Raw genomic sequence first — 22,787 nt, 5'->3', positions numbered from 1 at the left:
AGAATAGTTACAGTATTACTGTTAAAGTTTCAAGAATATTACCACTATGAGAGCTGCTTGCAATTATTCAATATTAAAGAGATATCAGAAGATTTTTTGTACAATATTTGTGTGATTTACGATAGAAATAAACACTGATAATTCTGATTACTCATCCAGATACTGTTATTAAAATAAACAGAAATACACCACACACATACAAAAGTGTTATTTTTATTTTTCTTTCACTTTTTCAGACAGATCTGATGATGTTATTTGTCTCAAAAGGAATGCATCCAAAGTATGCAATTAAAGTCTGTGCAAAAGCCATACAATTGTGGTATTTTATACACCAGTAAAACCAAACTTTCTGTGTGTAGACAGTCCCAGTTAGTTCTTCCCCTTTTTCCTTTTCATAGCTTTCCATTCACCTTCCTGTGTAGCAAGACTACCAAGAAGCTCTTTCACTTTTCGCTTTCTGGCTGAATCTCTGCAAAGGAAGCAATTAATATGTTAAATATTTCAGAAGGATTATATTAGGGAAAGTAAATAAGTACATTTAGACTATACATATTCATCTATAAGAAGCCCCACAAATCTTAGATGTCACCAAATACTTTAATTAAGAACTTTCTGCATGTTCTTATCCAGAGAAATGAAACTACAAAGTCGAAATTTAAAATGATCTCTAATGAAAATTTTTGTTTTCCCCAAACTGTCCATTTTTATTTCAAGTTTAATACTGTTTATCATCACTTCAGTCTCCCCACACAGCAAAGAAATGAACACACAGAATAACAACTCTTAAACTACTGCTGAAGCAAAGGCTATGTTACCTCTCCATGATTTCTGAAAGCTGCATTCTAGCCAGAAACTGGTTGTCCTTCCGGATCTCACGAACGGCTCCCTTAAATTCACGTTTATGTTTGTGAATCAACCGCTTTCTTTCTTGCTCCTTTTTGCTGCCTCCCTGCTTTCTTCCAAACTCTAAACTGAAACGAAAATATGTATATGTGAACACAGAACACTGTGTGATCAACTGTAAAAATAAGGGGCTGAACATACCAGAAGAAGGGTCACCGATCAGCTACGTATCATCACCATGCAGATTTTAAGCAGATAACATTTTCCAGAAAACAGATACACTTCAATACCCCACACAGCCTGCATTTTGTTAAACAGATTGAAAAAGCTGGAGCAGAAAAACAAAAGGTACCTGGAAAAGAGGGAATCTCCCAATATATTTTACATTTTTGCAAACTTTCTCTACAGATAAACTCTAAAAAAAAAAAAAAAGCCCAATCAGTTACAAGGGAATAAATGTGCATGGCAGAGGAAAAGCTGTCTCCTTAAATTAGAATGAGTAAGACAAGTTTTTGCCCTTGCAGATAATAAACAGGCCCAGATGAGTCAGCAGTCAATATAAATCAGACTTCCTGAATCAGAATACAGTTCTATCATCTACAGAAAGAACCAGCGCTATTTAAATTTAATTTCAAGAGAGAACATCACAATGTACATGACCATTTTATCTCTATAAAAAGAGAGAAAGAAAGCTCCATGTTTTTTGTGCCTGCTGTTGTTGAAAGGCAGAAAACTGCTCGTGTGGGAGGAAAAAGGAATTGTGCAGCCTGGTATATTTGTAAGAATGCTTAATGTGATGCATTATCTGCCATGGTCTGTGAGACAGAGTACAGTAGTAGTCTGCCTGCTCTTTTGCATCAGTTAAAAATCCCACAGCATTTCATCATTCATCTTTACTTATATATATTTCAGTATGATTTTTTATGAACTACTGTCCTTGAGACTCAAGTGCTTTGCAGAGTACACAGTAACGTACTGTGTAGTAGGTCTCTTTTCAACTTGAAATTTATTAATTTATAACTGATTAGATGGGCAGGACTTGGTTTCCAGTGCTGTTTCTTCCCTCACACAGTAATTTCTGCTCTGTTTCTTAGAATCCCTCTTTCCCTTTTCTTCCTCTCCCTACCACCTAAGTACCTGGCCCTTTGCAGCTGGTGCATAAAATGCAATAGAGAAACAAGTTGCCCATTTTATGTCCTGCCTTCCAACTCTTTTTAGCCTGAAGCCTTAGCATCAGAATGCTTAGATGCACTTTTTCTTTTGCACTAAGCTTGCTTTACTTACACTTTCACAATCTTGGGCGTATACTGTTTCAATGGCACTGGCTTCTTTTTCTCACATATCAGTGGAGTATAGTGCTTTGCTTTATTCTCCAGCTCTTTCAGAGCACTGTGATACCATTCCTGAAAACGCAAATCAAATTACAACTTCAAAAGTGTATTAGAGACACCATAATTCACAAACTCCTATAAATTAAATCAACAGCAATCTTCTCCCCGTACGATGTTCTTCTGAGAACAGCTATTCGTTAGGATACTGACAACACTGAAATGCTGTAAACTTTCCAGGCCGAACAATTCTTTAAACTTTTCAGGAATTTCACTAAGATGGAAACATGGGCAATCAGAAACGTCTACAGATAATTTTACCTAACAGATGAATAAGCGAGACTAAAGCTAGATCAATTCAAGAGCCACCTTTCAGAGTCATTTTAAGTAGAACTGCTAATTTTTTTTTACTTTGATGGCAAAAACCAGGCCATTTTGCATCATCAACATTACAAAACTTTGTTCTCTTTATTTCATAATGCCTCTTTGAGGAGAGGACAATTTTGCTATATCCTAAAGACAGATTAAAATACATATATATTTGAATTTAATTGCTAGGTAAATAAACTGACTTATTTTAAGTGAAGTAGCAGACCAGGTGTACATATGTTGATTACAATCTCATTAGCTTGGTGTGTGTATTTGGTTGTAGCAAGTTCTGCTCTCCTCAATTAGAAGTGCAAGACAAGATAGACAATGAAAAATATCTTCTAAGCATTCTCTACTCCTCCTTGTTTTCTCCACAAAAACATCACTTATGATATTTGAAAATCACTTATAGCAAATACCTGACCCTTGAAAACATCTCACAGATTATTCTACTTTTTTTTTTCTTTCCAAAGAACAGATGAAGATCACAGCATTTATTAATGAGCCAATTGTATCAATTTTCACACTGGAAGAGCACATACCTGCATTTGTTCAGGGCATTCATTCGCTGACACATGCTGTGTCAGGAGTACTCTTATTGGATGCATTATTTCATGGAACGATGGTAAAAACTCATATAGAACTGCACATCTTTTAATAAGATCAAGACACAAGGCGAGACACGACAACCTGGTAATGTAGAAAATAATGTAACAATTTCACTTGCAAAAGCTGTACTGCACTGTCAAATAAAATGTATTACACTAATTAAATTTTGGTGAATTAGCAGTGTCTATTATTAAGACTGTCTGACACAATCAGTTACAAGTCTGTTCCTGGTTGTTAGTTCAGACTAGAATTTTACTCTCTTTATGCAAGCAAATACCCAAGAAAGCCATCAGCAAAAACTACTTATGTTGGTGCACAAAGGACAAAACAGTATTGTGTCTTTGCTGCTTGAGTAACAGGTTTTTACACTGGTTCTAATACTGTCACACTCAGAACAGAATTATGTTGGGTTTTTTTTGTTTGTTTGTTTTTGTTTTTGTTTTTTTTTTTAAACTTCATCACAAAACACTTACTCATCCCTGAGATGTTATGAAATGACACACAGACAAGGTGAAAAATGTGGTCTAACATGTTTTATGTTTAACTTCGTTCTTTCCTAACTGTGGTGCTTGATTACTTCTGTGACTCTTCTAGCCCTTGTAGGTAAATGCAGTATTTACTTCTGAAAAGCATGACAGTTCAAAGTATTGAGCACATCCTCTGTATCTGCATCATCCAATCAATCCACAACTGTACTGAAAAGGAATGGAGGGGTTGAGTGCTCCACATAACATTTTAATATAAGATTCATAATTCCATATGCTACAGAATAGTAAGATACAAATAAAGCAGAACAGCTCGCTGCTCTTATTCTCACATACCTGATATGATTAATTTCTGTTTTGCTCAATTCCTTTAATCTAGTCACAACACTCAAAGGCAGGTTTTGCTTCTGCCAACTTTCCAGATCCTTCTTATCACACACCAAAAGCAGTTCTAAATTTTTCCCCACTGGTGTGAATGGATGGACTACAGTATAGCCTAAGAAACAAGAATAGTGATCAACAAATAGGTTCTCAGTATTAATTCTTTAGAAGTTCCTAATCACGGTCTTAAAAAAAAAAAAGAAAAAAGAAAAAAGAAAAAAAACCACACCCCAAACTTCAGCAGCATTAGGATTCTCTGAAATAACGGACTACAAGCACAATCATAATTATGTATGACGAGAGAGCAGGTATCTGCCCTGTGGGGAACAAGATGCACAATTAAAACTGCAGGCAAGGGTGAAGTATTGGACATGCTTCAGTGGAAAGGGCAAGGAACAGAACTTTCCCTTGGAGTTGTGAGTTGTGGCTTATTGAGCAGAAAGTGGGCCAGCAGAACAGTGAGTGTGAACAGGAGAAGCTCACAGTTACCATACATCACTGAACCTCTCCAGCTGAGGCCCTTAGATGCACATTGTAAAGTCCTCTCCTGTTACACCTAAGTAGTTTTAAAACAAGAAGAGGAAACATAGAACATGAACTGGGGCAGGGCACATTGAAAAGACTTGAGAATTACTATGCTAAATCTCACAGCTAAGGTAGAAAATAATTTGCAGTACCCATGCTGGATCTTTTTCTTTTCTCTTTATTCTTTAAGTTCTGCAAGCTTACAATGGAACTAATTTCAAAAGTGTTTATTATTTCTTTTACTTGTGAGAGGATAGCAGCTCTAAATCAGAGTTCCATTAACAGGCTATCAACAATGGCGATCCCTTCCTACTCTATTCCTCCAGTTTTTCTAAAAAAAAAAAAAAAAAAAACAAAAAAAAAACCAAACCAAAACAAAACACTAAACCAGATCAGAAAGTGTACTTTAGTCTTTCAAGAAGTTGTGTTCCGTACCATTTCGTGTGAAAAATAAATGGATTGAACTCATAAAATGAAAACAATGTAAGTTCTACTTGTTGATGTTACTCATTGTCAAAATAAAACCTCAAGAAATTTTTTGGTGTGACGACAGAAAATATTCCAGAGAGCTGGATGTCAGTTTGCTTTAAAATATTCACTGCTGACAGCAAAACCATCACATTTATAAGTAACAGTTCCCTCAGGGATAGTTATAAACACAATGGAATATCTGGTAACTTCAAAACATCAACACTGAGTGAAAAATTTTCAAAAAGAGAATGCTGTGCCTTTAGTATATACTTTATTCACCTCTCCTTCCCTGCTAACAGAAAACAACACTGTGAAAATTTAACTAACGCAAATACATTAGCAGAAATACAAACGAAATTAAAAAATGGTTAAAACTTAAATAATTACCACTAATTATTTTTAAAAAGCTTAGCTGATTTTGCAAAAACCCGTATTTTAATGGTATCTAAAACCTCTGTAGATCATAGATTCCTACAAGAGTACACAAAGGAGAAAACAGTTTAAGTGCAGTGTAACCCATCCACTCTGTAGTCTCTTCCCACCTTGTTCTAAGAGCTCAGTTGTTGGTGTTCTACGAATCCAGTGCTTTAGCTCTGATGCAACCCAGCTGTGTAACCTTGGCTCACACTTCAGAGGAAACTGCTACACTGTGAGAAGGAGCTGGGTGAGTCTGCAGGTTACAGCCACACAAGCTAATAAAGGTGAAAATGCAATACTAAGCTTGTTGAGAAAGGGATCATTTGTAGCTTAAGAACTCAAAAGAAGAAAAGAACACCAGCACAGGAAGGCATGAAAGTCTTGAAGGAACAAAAAAGGGAACTGCAAGACAGCTACTCAGTAATGCTGAAGATAAACTGAAATACTGGAACAACAGAAGATGAACCTTCCATGACTGACTGATGACTGCCCAGAGAACAAAGACTTGAGGTGTTTCATCAACAGTAATGAACACAGTAATAATTACTCTGTAAGTTCATTAAATCCCAGATGTCTTCTCTGAGTTTTTGCCAATAAATAATTGAAAATTTTCATTTGAGAATACTCTTCCTGCAGTGCTCAAAGACATTATGAGTGACCCAGAGAGAGACACTAGCACATGAATTAGCACTGTGCTCTGACAAAGCTCCTCTAGGTGAATTTTTGTCACTAAACACTTCAACAAGAAGCTTCAGATCTGGAGCAATTTTAAACCTAGAAATGAGTCCACACAGGAAAAAAAAAAGTCATAGAAAGACAAAGACTGGAAGACTGGCAATAGAAAATCACTTGCTAGCAGCTGGATCCCATTGAAAAGATAGTTTTATTGTTCTTGTTGTCTGCATTTACACAGTTTACACAGTTATGTTACAGCACAGACTAATCTGCTTGTGGGGATTAGCTGCCCTCTGTTAAACTACAACAAATCCCAGACACATAAACAAAAAGGAAAAACAACAATTTTGTGACATACTTCTCTTGGTGAAATGGCTATTAGTTGATAAGGAAGAGTGCAGCATTAACTGCTTCCTTGCTGTGAAGAACAGGGTACTCATTATAATCCTATAGGAACTGTGAATTTTAGGCTGCAGTCCTACAGTGTGGTCTACTTAGAACAATACCGCAAAAGTACTGCACTGTGAGCAATTTAAAAGTTTGAAAACATTGTTTCTTTCCTGAAAGATCAAAGCTATGGAAAGCTAGCCTAGCAGATGGTTGGGCTCTTCTGTTCAAAACATTAGATTCATTGTGAAAGACAATTAATTAATTAATGGAATTCTAAAGAAAATCACTAATATAAAAATTTCTTACTCATTTACTCAAACAAACTCACCCTGGGCCTGCTGTTTGGGTAGAGATATGTGAAGTACTCCAAGAAGAAAATTGATGAGTTCTGGTACAAATCGTTTGGAGAGAGATACATATTCCAGGAGCAAAGAGCATACAAACAAACCTTTAATAACATCCTGCAATGTTGTGATGCGGCACTATAAAAAGAAAAAAAGAAAGCACATTATTAGTAAATGTCTGTCCAACACAAATGCAGCATCCCTCCAAAAGCATAAATATTCAGGAACTTGTACACATTTTAAAATCTGTATAATGGAACCCTCTGGATTTAAGTGAAAAATATTGCCTTCCCTTAGCTCTTACTAAAGAGCATAGGCACAGTTGATGAGAAAGATGAGGTTTAGCCACTAGAAGGTGCTCAATCACCAGAAAGTTCTTACTGCTCATTTGCTCTGCCATCTGAACTATGTGTCAATTTTAGTCCTACTTTTTGCTTCCAACCCCACTTCCATTTTCGTAAGTGAAACAAAGAAACATCAGGCTCCAAGCAACTTGGATCAGCAACAGTAACAAAACAACTAGCTCAGAACTTTCAAAGCCTATATGAAAAATACTTGGATAGAAAAGTAAGTGCTTAAATACACTGCAATACACTGTACTAGGTAAAGTTTTAAGGAAAACACACATTACTGCTTCTTAAATAAAAGCCTTTCTTGAATTGGAACAATTGCAATATATGAAAGAGAGATCACTAACAAATGATTTTGTACTTTATTCACTCTGTTCCATTAGTTTCACATAGTTTCTCATGTAAGATATTCTTGCATGACAGCTCACAAAAATTATTAGATCAAATTCTGAGTTGGATTGTACTCTATGAGAGTTTTTTCTCTTAATTTTTTTCTGCATTTACTATCTGTGACCAAACATAGAGCATCCTTTTCAGTGCAGTTCCAATATATACACATTAATTATAACACATAGCTGGAGTGCTAGGAAGAAACAAGGAAGTGAAGTTGTATACAGAGACACAACATCGTAGACATACCTTAGTAAGCAGCTGACTCATGTATATAAATGCAGGAGTTACAACTGGATGCCAGAAGTCAGATGTTGGAAACAGCAGTGATGTAATTTTCAAATAAATAAGCTGATAGTGAATACAACATAGAATGGAGAGAAAATGCATTAAGACAATTCCATGGATCTTAATTTTACACATATGTAACTGTGATAGATGAGTAGCTGTCATGTAGAGGTCTAAAAATATCAAGGCGAACATCATTCAGAAGTCGGATATATTTACAACCTGTTTACTGAAATGACTGTTTAAGGTACCTGAGAAAATAGAACATCCACTGTGTGTCGAACTGCATGTTGTAAGAGCGATAGACAAAACATACTAAGAAGCTAAAAGCTCTCCACAATACATTTCCTGCAAAACCCAAAACATCCTGAAGACTCTTCGAAAAGAACTCCATATAAATATTGTCCAAGCTATAAGAAGCAAGTCTTCCAATCAAATTCTTTAATTCACTTTCTTTCAATACTCTAAATATCCAATTAGGCAACATTGTTTTCTCAAGCTGGGAGACAAAAAAAACCCAAACGAGTAGTTCTCTTTGGATAACTGACTTACGTCTGCTCTTTGAAAACAGTCTACTACATAAACAAATATTCATTTTCTATATGTTCCATGTGAATTCTCTAACAGCCATTTACCTGAACTTTGAAAATAGAGTATGTTCAGATTTAGCATGGCTACCGAAATTCTGGAGTATTACTAATCATAGAATAATACAAGAAAGTAAGTTCAGTCCTTTCACTCTGAGTCATTAATTTAGCATGACTCACATCTACAGCATTAAAAATGGTACTTTTAAGTCCATTATGTTATTTCCTTGATATTTTTCTGAAACTAAGAGATACTGCACTTCTATGGAGCATTTTTAAAATATTTGCACTTACTGTAACTGAAGAAATCAGGACATAACAGACAACATCAATATCCACGAAAATTTCATCAGGAAAACTAATAATGCTCTACTACATCAACTGGAGAGGCAATTTTAAGATCTGTGCCCCTTGTTAATATATCAGTCATACTTCTACTCTGTAGAATGTTTTTTTATCTGCACATTTAAATTTAAGAAATATAAAACTTCATAGATGCTAATAACTCATTATATAACTTGAAATGCAAAATTACATCCCCATCATCATGCATTTACTAGCATTTCTGTACTAATGGAAAGAGCAAGAGCTTGCTTAGCAGCAGGTATTTGTTACCGTGTCCAAGCCTGGAAACGTTGCACGGCCTTTGACTTCAATTACTTCTTCCATCTCATGTGCAGCGTCTCGAAGGACAAACTTAATATTGCCACTGGCTGCTTCAGGAAACATCTGGCAAAGATTGTACAATGGCCTATTAAGAAGAAATGTAAGTCATGATCAAGTTACACCAGCGATGTTAACTAAAAACCTGATTTTTAAGCATCTGCAGGGTGGTTTCTTGTGTTCCATCCATAACAAAAACAAACTCCCTGAAACAAATTATTTTTTAGAGAAATAGCCACCATGGCCCTGCACAGATTATGACTGTAATACTTTGGGTTTACAGAGATGTAATTTTCACTGGGCAATCTGAGATTTGCAGATTGGGCAACCTCTGATTTGGAGGTTTCTAAATCTTAATAATAAAAAAAAATAACTAAAAACTTTGAAATACATTCCTAAATAATCTCATATGATTAAAACACATCTTTCTAAATCACCTAACTCTTCATTTTACTGTACAAAGATATGCTGGTCCATATCAGGCAACTCATAACTCAAAATATTCTCATGCAGTGTTAAGGAACACGTATGGCAGTAACGTGGTTAGCAAAGTTATTACTTAAAATACAAAAAAAACCCAACCCCACAAAGTTAGGCCAGCTCCTGGCCTGTGGTTAAAGCCTACAGGAAGGTGCACTCAGACATCTGCATCTGCTTTTCAGTATTTTCATTTGTTTGCAGTGATATTAATAAATCTCAGCTCTATAAAACAATCAAAATGTGTACATGTTTTTACAAAACCCCAGCATGTGTGGCTATCAACAGCTCTTGCTGATGAATGCAACAGAGTAATGCATGCTAAACCTGCACATAACAGCTTATTAAAAACTATTTCCTTTAGTTTTCACTGTTTGTTTTTTATTTCAAGGTACATACAAATAATTCACTACAAAAAAGTTGCCTCGGCCACAAAGTCAAGATAGGAATAACAGACTAATTTTGGTCGTAAGGGACCTTGGGGGGACCTGGTGCAATTCCCTGCTCAAAGCACAGCTAACTTCAACGCTGAATCTGCTTGCTTACAGTTTCGTTCAATTCTGTGAATCTTCCACAGCTTCTCTGGGAAACCTGTTCTAGGGTTCAATACAATTGCTGTGAAGATTTTTTCCTTACAAGTAACTGGAATTTCCTTTACTGCAACTTGCATCCATTGACCCTCATCCTTTGCCATGTAACTGTGAGACAAGTTTGGCTCTCTTGCCACAATAAATACCCATTATATATTTGAAGACAACAATTCCAAATTGCCAATTTCCTGAAAAATGTTTCTTCAGAACTTTTATATGGGCTTGCTATAACATTCTAATTCTATTTTCACTTAGTTCCTAATGAGAGTGAATTCACAGAATGGAAACACATGTTAAAAAAACAACTGTACAGGCAACAGCACACCGTCACTGCAAACTGTAAAGCCCTTAATCTGCTGAATGGGTAACTCCATACAGAAGTTTTCATGCACAGCTGGCATATTATTTATCTACTACCCATGAAAAGCACTTACAGATAAAAAATTACATTCTAATGTCTTGGTACAGTTAATAGTCCAGACAATACATGAAACAGATTTAGGACACTAAGTTGCCTACAATCCTGACAGAGCTACATATTAAATACTTCACCCTAGGTAGCTTTTCTCTTTAGACCAGAAAGGAGCAAAAGTGAACACGATCTATTACTTACAGGATGAGTTTGTCAATTGCTTTGAGCTCTGGTAGATCCAGAGTTGCTAACTCTCCAATATATTCCAGAAGAAAGCCAAATAGTTTCTGCAAGGAGCACAGTATGTTAAAAAACATTAATTTTCTTTCATCACACATGTTTTTCAGAACAGCACAAAAGAACAGTGATAAAAAAGTTAGAAAAGAAACAAGCAGTATGTTGATTGCACTGTTATAAGAACATGTACATGTTATGCTGCTTCCTGAATCCTTAGTAAAACTTAAGCAGGGATTCAAAGTTAATTTCAAACCTTAAAATACAAGATAAAACAAAACATGAAAACATACTTCCAACTTTGTTTTGTTTCCCACTGCAAGACTTGGGTGATTGCATTTCTGAATCCTCTCCAGTATAATAAGCTGTTGCTCTACTGTTCTTCCAGCCAATAAAGATTTCAATTTCTCATAGGACTCAGGAACTGTAAGGTAAAAACAAAAAATTACCAAATCTCTAACAGTTATTTAATTCAAGTGACCACCTAACAGATTCCCAATTTGAAAGTGTCATCTTTCAGAAAAAAAGATAACACATGGCTTTTAAATAGTAATCCTGTAATGGTAGCCTATCAAAATGTGTGTAACACAGCACACATGAGCATAAGTCAGAAAATAAGACGAATGCTTTTCAACAACCGAGATGCAATTTGTCCTGTATTTGCTGCCCAGGCTGAGTGTAACTACATGCACACACATGCAACACACCAGAAGTGAGCTTACGCATTCATTCAACCATAAATTTACCATAATACAATTAGCTCTACATTTAATTCTCATCTAATGAGCTTTTGTATGAAGGATATTAAATAAAGTAAGAAACTTGCCACTAATGGAAAATAATTTTACCCTCCTCCCCAAAAAGTAGTATTTTAGTCTTCTGCATAAGTGAATGTGCTAAATAACATCTTAACCTGTTCAGTTTTTGAGTTATTTTAATGCAATTGCTTTCTGGTTAAGATAGATCCTGAATGCAATTTAAAAGGCTTTGGGTAATGTATGCTATTTCCTTTTGATGGGAAAAAAGCAAGCACTAGGAGAAGGTTGTTTGAAAGGTTGTTCAATCTTGTGTAACAGTTAATTTTATTAGAGAAACCTATACTAGGACAATAGCTAGTTGCATTAAATACTCAGTATTAATGATTGGTTTGTATACTACTTGGAACATGCTTCCTCCTTTCTCCTAGGTACAAGTCCCAAAGGAGTCAAACTTTGACTGTCTCTATCTCAAAATGCTGTGATGCTGTATGGCAGGGATGACACCTCACAATGCTGCCTCTCTACACCTCTGACAAAAATATCAGTCCAAACGCGACAGAAGGAAAGCTCTCCTCATTTAAACATCGATGACAGAATACTATTTTAACTTCTCTCATGCAAAACACAGCATTTTAGATTGGATGCACTTGGAAAAAAGTACAGATCTTTCTGTTTTCATCCTCAATATGTCTTTGTCAATTCTAAGGCTGATAGAAGCAGAAGTAAATGTTCTCGGGTAAAACAGATCCGGTTTCCACTGCTCACAGCATGATCAGTGCTAATCACTAAGAACAGCAGCTACTGTCTGCACTTGGAACAGTAGGAGACAATTATGAGGTAAAACTTCAGATTAGAAGATTTAGATTACAATAGATTGTCAGGAATATATAAGATACTGCAGGACAGAGAGAAACACAGGCTATTAAACCTTAAAGACAACAGGGATCTCTGCATCAGTCTTTTGCTTACCAGCAAATGTATATGGAAGCTCTGATTTGGCAGCTTCCATTTTTGGATCCAGTTCCTCCACATTGTGCGATTCATTTTCATTTGCCTTGTGTTTCTTTTGTTCTTTGTTTCCTGCAGCTTCTTCTTCACTCTCAAGGTCAGACTCAAGATCCGAGTGGTTATCTGACGCAACATCCTCCTCATCTTCAGTAGCAGATTCTTCCTCACCTTCTTCATTCTCATTATCTTCCTTCTCACCTTCCTCTTCTTCCTGTTCGTCTTCATCTTCTTTGCCCTCCTCCTCTTCTTTGTCCTCCTCCTCCTCCACATTTTCAATGTTCATTTTTCCATCCTGCCAGTAGAGAAAATAAGCCAATTAAAACACCAGTGAAGTGACAGCAATTTGCCAGAATCACCATGGAAATGTATCTTCAAAAGTTATTATGACCAAGCAGTGACTGGCAACTGTGCCAGCCAAGAAGGAATTTTAAGAAGAGAGAATGTATACAGATAAATGAATAGAAGTGTATTTCTGAGGAGCAGTAAGAGATAGGAAGAACAGGATACAGTATGTAAGGACTACAATAGTACCAGTGGGAAAGTAAGGAATACTTGCATAAAATTTCTACATCACTTACAGAAGCATTCTTGGTTAAAAAGACATTTTAACTACTTCTACGCATTTAAAGAGCGTATCAGATAAATAATTGTTCCCATCTTGGTTTTCTTAATCAAAAATTTAAATGCATATTCACAATTTGCATTCTCTGCTGAGAGGAGCACTTCCCTTGCTACTTCCATATAAGAAGATGAAAGGATCAGTATGCACACACATGCATCACACAGTCAGGGTGACTCATTGCATCAGCTTTAAGGTTTTACTCGCTCTGCCACCTTAAGCAAAGCTACGGCATATAGTGCAAATTAAAAAAAAAAACAAAAACATAAAAAGCAACAAATGGAAGGGCTAAGGACCTGTCCGCAATCCAGTTAAGTCAGAGCACAGAAGGCTACAGAGCACAGTAGGACTACAGAGGGAAACAACTGTTCTCCTCTCCTCAGCACTTTTAAAAATCAGATAGAATACAGTATTAAAATACAAGAAAGATTATCTACAAACAGCTGCAAGTTCAAGACAAAGTCACCAAGATCATCAGGGGCCACAGAATCTGTGCTATGAGGAGATGCTGTGGAACACATGGCTTTTTTCAGCCTGGAACCAAACAGCAGCCTTTCAGTGCCTGTAAGGGAAGTCACTTAGAAGGCAGTATAGCACTCTGCATCACAGTCCGTGGTGGCAGAAAGAGAAACAACTGGTTTAAGTTTAAACAAGAGAGGTTCAGATTGAGAAACTTTTTTTACAGTAAGAAAATCAGCAGAATATAATGCCTAAATAGATTGTGTAGCCTCTATTCTTGGAGATTTTTCGAGACAAGATTGAACAAAATGCTGAACAACCTGGTGATTCCACAACTGACCCTGCTTTGAGCACAGATTTGGACTAAAGGTTTCCAGAGATCACTTCCAAACTGATTTTCCTATTTGCACTTCAGAACTTGAAAACGCTGAGATTTCCTATCTTACCTTGTAAGACAATAAACGTCTGTCATCTTTGTCCAGGATAAAGCCATCAGCTAGATCATCAGCTGACACGTGGCTGGGTTTCTTTTTATTCTCTTGTTCATCTATTCCATGCATTCGACGTAGTCGATCTGCCTGTGTTTTAGGAGAAGTAACATACACAGAGAGATCATGTGTTTACACAAGAATGAAAGAACTCTCAAACACTGCATTTAAGAAAAGCAAAGGGGAAAAAAAAGCTAACTAGAATTATCAAGTAGTAAGTGAAAATTAAAAACAGTGACTTGGCAAATTATGAACAAAACCTAATATTCTGTTTTGTTGGGCAGTATGATTTGATAGCCTAATGCAATTGCATATGTGATAACTGTTATTTGGAAAGCTTTTTAACTGGGCTTCCAAATCTGTTATGTTCTCTTATTTTATCTGTGTGGTTTACCAGAAAATGCAACTTCCATTGGTGTTTTGTGATTCTGCAGAGTTTATTTCTTTCTCCTAAGTGTAACAAGTTTGCAGAAAACATAATCTTAAGATTTTAACATTACACTGAATTTACAAATAGACCCAATGGGCAACATGTGAAACAATCATTTTCAGAAGCACTTTCACTTTGGCACTCAGCTAGATCATCCATCAAACAACACAACAAGAATAGGAAAGAAAAAAAATCCTTTCCCTTTTGCTGTAACGTGAAGGTACCACCTCTCTCTACCACCTTAGAAGTGTCCCTAACATCCCAAAAGGAAAGGAGAGAAACATTTACCAAGTAATTAATTCTTTCCATAGGACTCAGAGCACAGTATAGAAGAAACAGCATGAAACATTTCCCAAGAGAACCCTATTCCTATGCGAAGCAAAGCTATATATGTGCTACTGCTGGAAGATTTACAACACCAGAAGAAAGCATGACATGACTTGGCAGCATATTAGCTCAACTTCTTTGCAATAAAATATCCCCCCTTACTGAATTGCATCTAAACTCTGAATAATTTAAAACGTTTAAAGGCAAATCAAAGTGATATTCTATTTTTTATCGAAAAGAACATTTACTTATTTCATGAACCTCACTAAGTCATGTACTAAGTCCATGCTTCCTTTATTATATTCCAAACATTCCTTTATTAGATTCCAAACAAAACACAAAGAGATTTCCTGCATTTGCCCTCTGATGAACAGCAGTTTAGTACCGCCACTTTCAATTGAAGGCCAAGCAATAAGTATATGTGGTCACTCCAAAAAACAGATTAGGAAACAATCCGAAACCATACTGGTGTACCTCCAGCTTCTGGAGTCGCGCCTCCTCCTCTTTTGCCAATTCTTCTTCTGTCTTCATCCTTTCTGAAGGTTTTGCTTTCATCTCGAATCCAAGTTCGCGAACAATCATATCATATTCATCAGGCTAGAGAAATATTTATACAGTTGTTTATTATCTTAGCTTTATTATTCTGCTTTGCATCCACCCTTCTACCAGACACAACAACTGGAAAACAAGGCCTTTAAGAAATAAGGCAAAGACTGTCTAGAGAAAGCTGCTTTCAATTCAGTTTTAACATAAGGAATGGATTGAATGATTGAATAGAAATTTTCCCTGAACTCCCCTCCATTTAAATTATTCACAGATGAATAACTTACAAACATTATCTTAAATTAAAACTTATTAATTGAAATGCTTCAAAATATTATTTATTAATAAAATACTGTTTTCTAAAAAAAATAAACGAAACAATTTATAGTTCATAACTCAGTTCATAAATACTGTTAGAAATAAACTACGTATTTGTTATCATATTAATTACATATATATCTACCTCAAAGGAAACAAAAAGAGTTGCTGATGCTCAGCCAATTTAAGCAGCATATATGGGAAAACAGTCACTAGCAGAGGTCACAGTGAGCTTGTGACTACAATCCTCTTGATAGATGCTTAAGTCACTAACCTGCTTCTTTAAAATTCAGTTCTGGTAATCATTCTTCTTACTTGTCACTAGATAATTTTCTCCTACTTAACATTAATGTTATATTTAGTACACAGTCTGATCCCTGCATCTCTGATAACTCTCAAAAGGAGATTCACATGAAGCAAGGGAAGATAATTTTCCTTTTCAGCAGAGCACAGAGAAGCAATTTTTGTCTAGGATATCACATTATTGACATAGTGGAATATTCAGTATATCATGAAGCATCTTAAAATAAAAAGCAATATGCCAAAATATGACTTTCTGATTCAGTATCTTCTGTTCATTATTTAAGATCAGTTTTAACATGAGATCAGTTCATTATTTCAGCCTTCTGAAAACGGAATTCTACTGCCAGGTAATAAATACCGTATAATACAAAATGCCTACAAGAAAAAAAAACACATAGCACAAGACTATAATTTTTATTTATTTATTATTATTATTTTTTTTAAATTCTTAGATTAAGAAGTATGAAGAACAACAAATAGGAAAAGCCTTGAGGCTGTAACAAATTTATTCATAAGCGTAATACCTTAATTCCCTTTTTGTAGGGACATTACTCAGGTCACAACAAGGAAAAAATCTGTCGTCAAATAGAAGTTGTTTCACCCAAGAAACGTAGCAAAGGCATTCAAAATAAGACAATGTTCTCAACAGTTTTTATTCTTCAGGCAAAAGTATGTCTTAAAAATAACCAACAGTCAATAATGTTGCTCAACATGCAACCTCTCTCATTTTATTTCGCAAAGCAATCAACTTTGCCTCATACTTCAGTCACTAGGACAGTGAAAACCACAAATTATTAGAATAAAAGAAAGTAATCTAGCCAAACTTTACCTTGGGTTTTTCTGCCTCTTTGTCCTTTCTTTCTGACTTTGGGGGTTTGCGGACCATGAGGGTTTGGATTTCCTTCCAGTCATTGTCAAGCTTTTCAGTAAGTTCTAAGGCAGTTTCTCTCCGACTTTGCCTTTCTTGCTAGAAAAATAAAACACAAATGCAGCAGTTAGATCCAGCTGGATAAAACAAAGCACTTACAGCATAAAAACAAATTAATGTATATAAATAAAAAAATAATAAATAAAAAAATAGAAATTAAAAAAAAAATTTCAAATGCTTAACATTTTAAAGGTATAAACATCCACAGCGGTAGAAGCAATACAGTTGTACTGAATGCCACATGGGCTCCATACAGGAAACGAGTTCTATGAGTCAAGAAAAGGAGAGACTTGAAGATACAAAAGCATGGCAGACGTTCACTTTATTTCCTTAAGTGTTTACAAGGACAGATGGACATTCAAGGACCGTAGACTCTTTTCCAGACAGTTATCTACATCATTTTCTGTGCTACTGCTACTTTATTCTGCAAAGACAAATTGTGATGTCCTCCATATCATAAATCAAAGTATTCTTTTGAGCTAAAAACTCACCTTTTCTTGTTTAGATTTGGCTATCAACTCTTCTATGAGTTCCTTCCTAGATTTAGGTTTTTCCTCCTCTTCATCTTCCTGCTCACTTGATGCTTTTTTACGAAGAAGGCCTCCACCTCCTCCAAAGTGAGCAGCAGTTAACTCAGCTAGAAGAAAAAATAAATTGTGCATTTTTTTCAAACTCATATGTAAGTGCTTAGGCTGCTAGGACAGTATCTCCCTAGTATTTGAGAATGGGAGCAGTTAAAATTATTTCATCAGCCATATACTACTCACATTCACACCTAAAAAAGATGTTGGACAACTTATACTGACAAACATTTTGCGTGAGACAGGAATATTTTTTCTATATTCCAACTACTATTTATGTGTAGAGGTACAAGAAAACCACTTAAACTTCAGATGCTGCCCAATGCACTTGAAACCTAGGTACACATTAATTCTGAAAAAAAACACAGGATAAAGAAACTTGCCGGTTGGGTAGCTCCAACTTAGCTTCTGCTAAATTTTGACAGTTGTTCCACATGTATTTAAATAGTAATCTGGCTTCAACAGCCCACCCATTTACACATTTTTCTTCAGTGAAAGAAACAAATGATGCAAATGTACCAACAACAAAACCAACAGTGAAAAAAAACTACAGAGCAGTGAGATATTAGCTGATACTTACCTGACAATGCTCCTCTTTCATCTGTGTCACTATCACTATCAATAATATCATTCAGTTTTTCAATTTCTGCCAAAGATTGTCCAAAATGAGTTAATTCTTCATCTTCATTGAGATTATAGATATTTTTCTTTCCATAATTTTGCTAAAAAGAACAAAAAACCCCACAATTAAATAACAAAAATTTCTAGTTTTCAGGCAACAAACTAAGACCAGCATTTTTAACACTAGTTGAGAAGATTCTCGTTCCAGTTCTTTGCTGTTCTAGTGTTTGTGAACACTACCAGGTTAATATTTCTGTCCAAAATACATGAAACATTAGGAGAGAAAGTATGATGCTTCCATTATTCTTACAGTAACGTAGAAATGAAGCAACTCAGAACACTTAAGAAAGCTTAAGTTTTATCTGTATACTATTAGCAACAATTCTTCATTATTCCATTTCTGGACTGAAGAAATGTAGCTTACGTAAATCACCAGCAGGCTACAATATTACACTATTCAGTTCTGGAGATTGAGTATCATAAAACTGAAAGAATGGTACTACACAAACAGTTCACATTACAGAATGACAGCATGTTACAGAGGTCCTCCTGTCAGCAAATGAAATGGCTGTTCTCCAACAGCTAGACTAGAATCTCAAATTGTACTTGCTGGTGGTTGCCTTTTTCTAATCCAATTTCCAAATCACAACAAATCTACAACACTCAAAGAAAAACAGTAACTGCTTAAAATTGGCTTGCTTGCACATCAGAGCTCAGACGTGCTCAAAGAATTTTCTTCTTCAGAAAAACATCTGTCTTGCAACACCAGGAAGTTTTCATGGAACATTCTGGATTCCCATAAACAGACATTTTTTCATAGAAGTACAAAACATACAAACAAAACAAACAAACAAACAACATTAGCCTGCAAAACCTTCTATTAACGGTAACCCTCCCAACCCAAATTTTCTTTTTAATTCCCATTCTTACACTTTACCTGTCTTTCCAAAGTGAATCGTTTTATCATCTTTTCCTCTGGGCTTATTTTAGTGTTATATTCACCAAAACGTTTATCTTTAAACACATTTGTCTTTTCTTTTTCTTTATATTCTTTCAATAATGTTTGAGTGCGCTAGAAGAAAAAAAAGAGATCAAGTTCAAAAAATGAACAGAATAAATGTTTTCAAAGCAAAGGCAAAAAAAGCTTCATGGCATCCTGACAATATGGAATCATCCAGTCTACCATAATGCAAAACTCAGAGGGTATGGAAAGCATATGCAATACACAACACAGACTAATGAACTACACTTACAAGCTGCCCAGAAGACAAAATACGATACACTGTGTCGTGTCCTTGTTTTGTCATACAAGAAAACTAACCATTGCTTCCAAAGAATTCTGATTTCAGTCTGAGGCTTAGTAGATAAGAATGTATTAAAGAAAGAAAACAAAAGTATCAGTTGTACCTCTTCTGGTCTTGTCATCCAAGACATAAATAAACCCAAGTGGGTACATACATAACAGTTCTATCATTTAGCGCTGAGCACAGAGAGGTAAGGCATGAGAGCAGTAAGGCACGTATGAAGTAGCATGTGCTGTACTTGTGGCACAAAGAAGTCAGGCTTATTTTTAAGTGCTAGTGATGTAACTCATGACAAACATTTCATTTACCTTACTAGTTGAAGGAAAAACTTAAAACGTAAAATTGAATGTTATCAGATTTTCTAAAATGCTGAAGTTATTAAACAGTTTCTGAAGAAAGAAAATGCTGGCTGTGTTCAGTTTTAAAAAAATTATCTCTAATTTAAGAGATGTCAACTATATCTCATGGACAGGTTTGTACTCCAATGCTGTTTGTACTGCAATGAACTCCCAGACTTGTGCGCTGAAGGAGAAGGCAGGTTTTCTACAACAGGCGTTTGTGGCCCCCTGAGCATCCACAATTTACAGCCCCCAACACTACTGACTGCAGAAACCTGGTTTCATCTACCATTCTTAAAGTTCTACCTTCAATTTACTTCTTCAATAGCATATACAAGTGAACAATTTAAATGACGCGTAAGAATGTGCACGTATCTTACTAAGTTGGGTATGGGAAAGCACTTTTGTTCATCATTATTTCATGTCCTCTCTCACCAATTATTTCTATTCATAGAATTTTAATGTATAACCTATTCACCTTTTCACCTTTTAATATTCAAAATGACAAACTATTCATTTCCTTTCACTGCATTAGTTTTTAAAATAACTTTATTTACAGTAAGTACTTTTGTAGTGGAAATGCTAAGTCACGACTTCAATCAGTGACTGAGCACCTGGTGAGAAGGCAGGGACAACTCAAGGGAGCTCAGGTGTATACAATAAACCTGAGTGACCAGAAGGGTTGGAGCCAGGATCCAGCCCTTCCCAGATCTCATTTAAGGGCTGGTAGTGGAAGTAAGGGTATCTCTCTGGAAAGCCCTATGTACCTGCGGTCTTCCAAAGGTAAGCAGCTACCTTTCTTTATCTCTGTGCCTATGGCTGTTGTATTTAATCAAGTCCTCATTTGCTGCAGCCTATGATCTAGCTGCTCTGCTGTAATTGCTGTCCTTTCCATTCCGTTATAACTTTAAATTATGTTTGACATGCACGCATCCAGATTTAATTTACATGTAGCTATCCAGATTTGATCACAGAATCATTAAGGTTAGAAGAAACCTTTGAAATCATCTAGTCCAACTGTCAACACATTCCCACCATGCCCATTAACCACATCCCTCAATGCCACATCTCTAATGTCTTGAACATCTTCAGGTACAGTGATTCTACCACCTCCTTGGGCAATGTATTCCAATGCCTCACCACTCCTTCTGAAAAGAAATTCTTCCTAGTATCCATCTTGAACCTCTGGCACAGCTTAAAGTCACTATATCTCATCCACCACTAGTAGAAGAGGCCTTACCCACCTCACTACAACCTCTTTTCAGGTAGCTGTAGAGAAATTGCATCCATCACCAACATCCACATCACTGAGAACCTCAGTACAAGCTGTTACATTAAAGTTTTTAATCCTAACAGAATCTACAGAAATTCTGATTTCTTTCCTGTTTTCTTTACAGGGAGAGGTCAGAAAAAAAATCCAGTGCTTCACTCAAGGAAAAGATAAATGCTGGAATGTATATGAAGTAACAGCTTCCCTTGTGCAGTATGGATTTTTAGTCAGGCAGCCGGTGATATCAGTAGAGGGAAGAAGGAACAAAAAAAAGGGGAGGACAGTTTTAAAAGGGTCAAGGGTGGGAGATTTAATTCTCTGAAGCTGCATGGACATTATTATCAATGAGGACATACCATTATTTTGCATCTTAACATTCTTTCGCAATGTAATAGTTCAATAGTTAACTATTACACAAAAAGCAATCTAGTCTTCCCAGTCAGCGGTAGTTTTGTATCTCTGCAGTTCCCACTGCAATGAGAACCTACTCCTCTTTCAGGCTTTCTCTGTTACAGCGATGTTGCAACATCATCAAGAAGCTCAACATCCTGCAGCATCTAAATCTAGATAATGAACACTTACAACCAACCCCTGTGCTTCCTGCTGTACTCTAGTTCACAGTAACAACAGAGTCATTCTCACAGCATGGTAAGGCACTGAGACCAGCACTGTTTGACTGCTCAGGAGGGAGACATTTCTGTGCACCCTTGTTCACCACAGCAGCAGCATGAGGTGAGCAATCACTTCTGTCACGTGGGATGTGCCTCTTACCTCACCTGTGGAGGCTCCAGACTCATGGCCTCTCCATCCACAGCCGCCCTCCTCCCTCCCCATTTCTGCTGTCCTCTTACCTTCTTGATAGCCTTGGACCGTGACACACCGGGCAGCCCCACATCGTTCTTGGTCTTTCTTCCCAAGATGTTAAACTTCTGCCTGTTGACTTTCACCTCAAAGGGGTTACTCTTCACCATGGCTATGGTTGGCTTTGCTGAACCCTTGGCTTTTGAAGATGTGGAGGCCTTTTTCTTGCGCTTTGCAGCCTTCCCCATTGCTGACGTGGGTGAGGAGAGGCTCAGCACGCGCTCGGCACCCGGTGACTAGATCTAGAGAAGCCAAAATGGAGTCCACAGCTAGAGCGTTCCTCAGGCCTGACTGCGGTCCTCCAGGCTACGCGAGACTTGCCTCAGAAACCCCGCGAGAGCCGGTGGGGCGATCGGCACGGTGTAAACGGAGCAGTGAGGCGACGGCACTCCCGCAGCCGGCGTGCCCGAGCTCCGCCACGCACCGGCAGGGAGACACTCTCGCGAGGCTTTCGCCCAAATATCGCGAGACTCGCCGACCCTCTCCCCCGCCGCACTGGGAAAAGCCGGACGAGGCCGAACGAGGTCACTCACTACGTATCCCGGCATGCAGAGCGCAGCGCGCGCCTGGGAGAGGGCGAGTTCTGTCTTGCGATGCCTTCTGGGAGTTGCAGTTCTAAGGGGAGAGGGGCGGGGACGGCGGCGGGGCGGAGCCGGCTGAGGCGGGCGCTTGAGCAATGGTCGGGGCGGGCGCTGCCTGCTCCTTGCCTCCGCCCTCGGGGAGGGGGGAGGCCGGTGCCGGAGCGAGCGGCGGGTGATGGGGAAGAGGCGAGCGCGGCGCTGAGGTCCCGCGGGGCCGGATGA

The 22,787-nt window shown here is 37.1% G+C and overlaps 1 protein-coding gene across 1 annotated transcript; it reads right to left on the bottom strand.

Annotated features, from left to right (window-relative positions):
- Nucleotides 1–369: 369 nt before the first annotated feature.
- On the bottom strand, nucleotides 370–22,172 carry NOP14 (NOP14 nucleolar protein; the record flags this gene model as incomplete). The annotated part of the gene is made up of 18 exons (XM_079534340.1): nucleotides 370–469; nucleotides 816–971; nucleotides 2,128–2,246; nucleotides 3,083–3,230; nucleotides 3,971–4,130; nucleotides 6,822–6,975; nucleotides 7,827–7,928; nucleotides 9,068–9,203; nucleotides 10,796–10,881; nucleotides 11,122–11,252; nucleotides 12,556–12,886; nucleotides 14,119–14,250; nucleotides 15,392–15,514; nucleotides 16,911–17,048; nucleotides 17,501–17,646; nucleotides 18,171–18,312; nucleotides 19,149–19,283; nucleotides 21,975–22,172. 18 exons carry the CDS (start codon nucleotides 22,170–22,172, stop codon nucleotides 370–372), a joined length of 2,637 nt encoding a protein of 878 aa, XP_079390466.1.
- Between the last annotated feature and the right edge of the window lie 615 nt (nucleotides 22,173–22,787).

Source organism: Tetrao urogallus, assembly GCF_951394365.1.
Source record: "Tetrao urogallus genome assembly, chromosome: 4".
Taxonomy (NCBI): domain Eukaryota; kingdom Metazoa; phylum Chordata; class Aves; order Galliformes; family Phasianidae; genus Tetrao; species Tetrao urogallus.
This window is presented reverse-complemented; position numbering and strand designations above follow the sequence as displayed.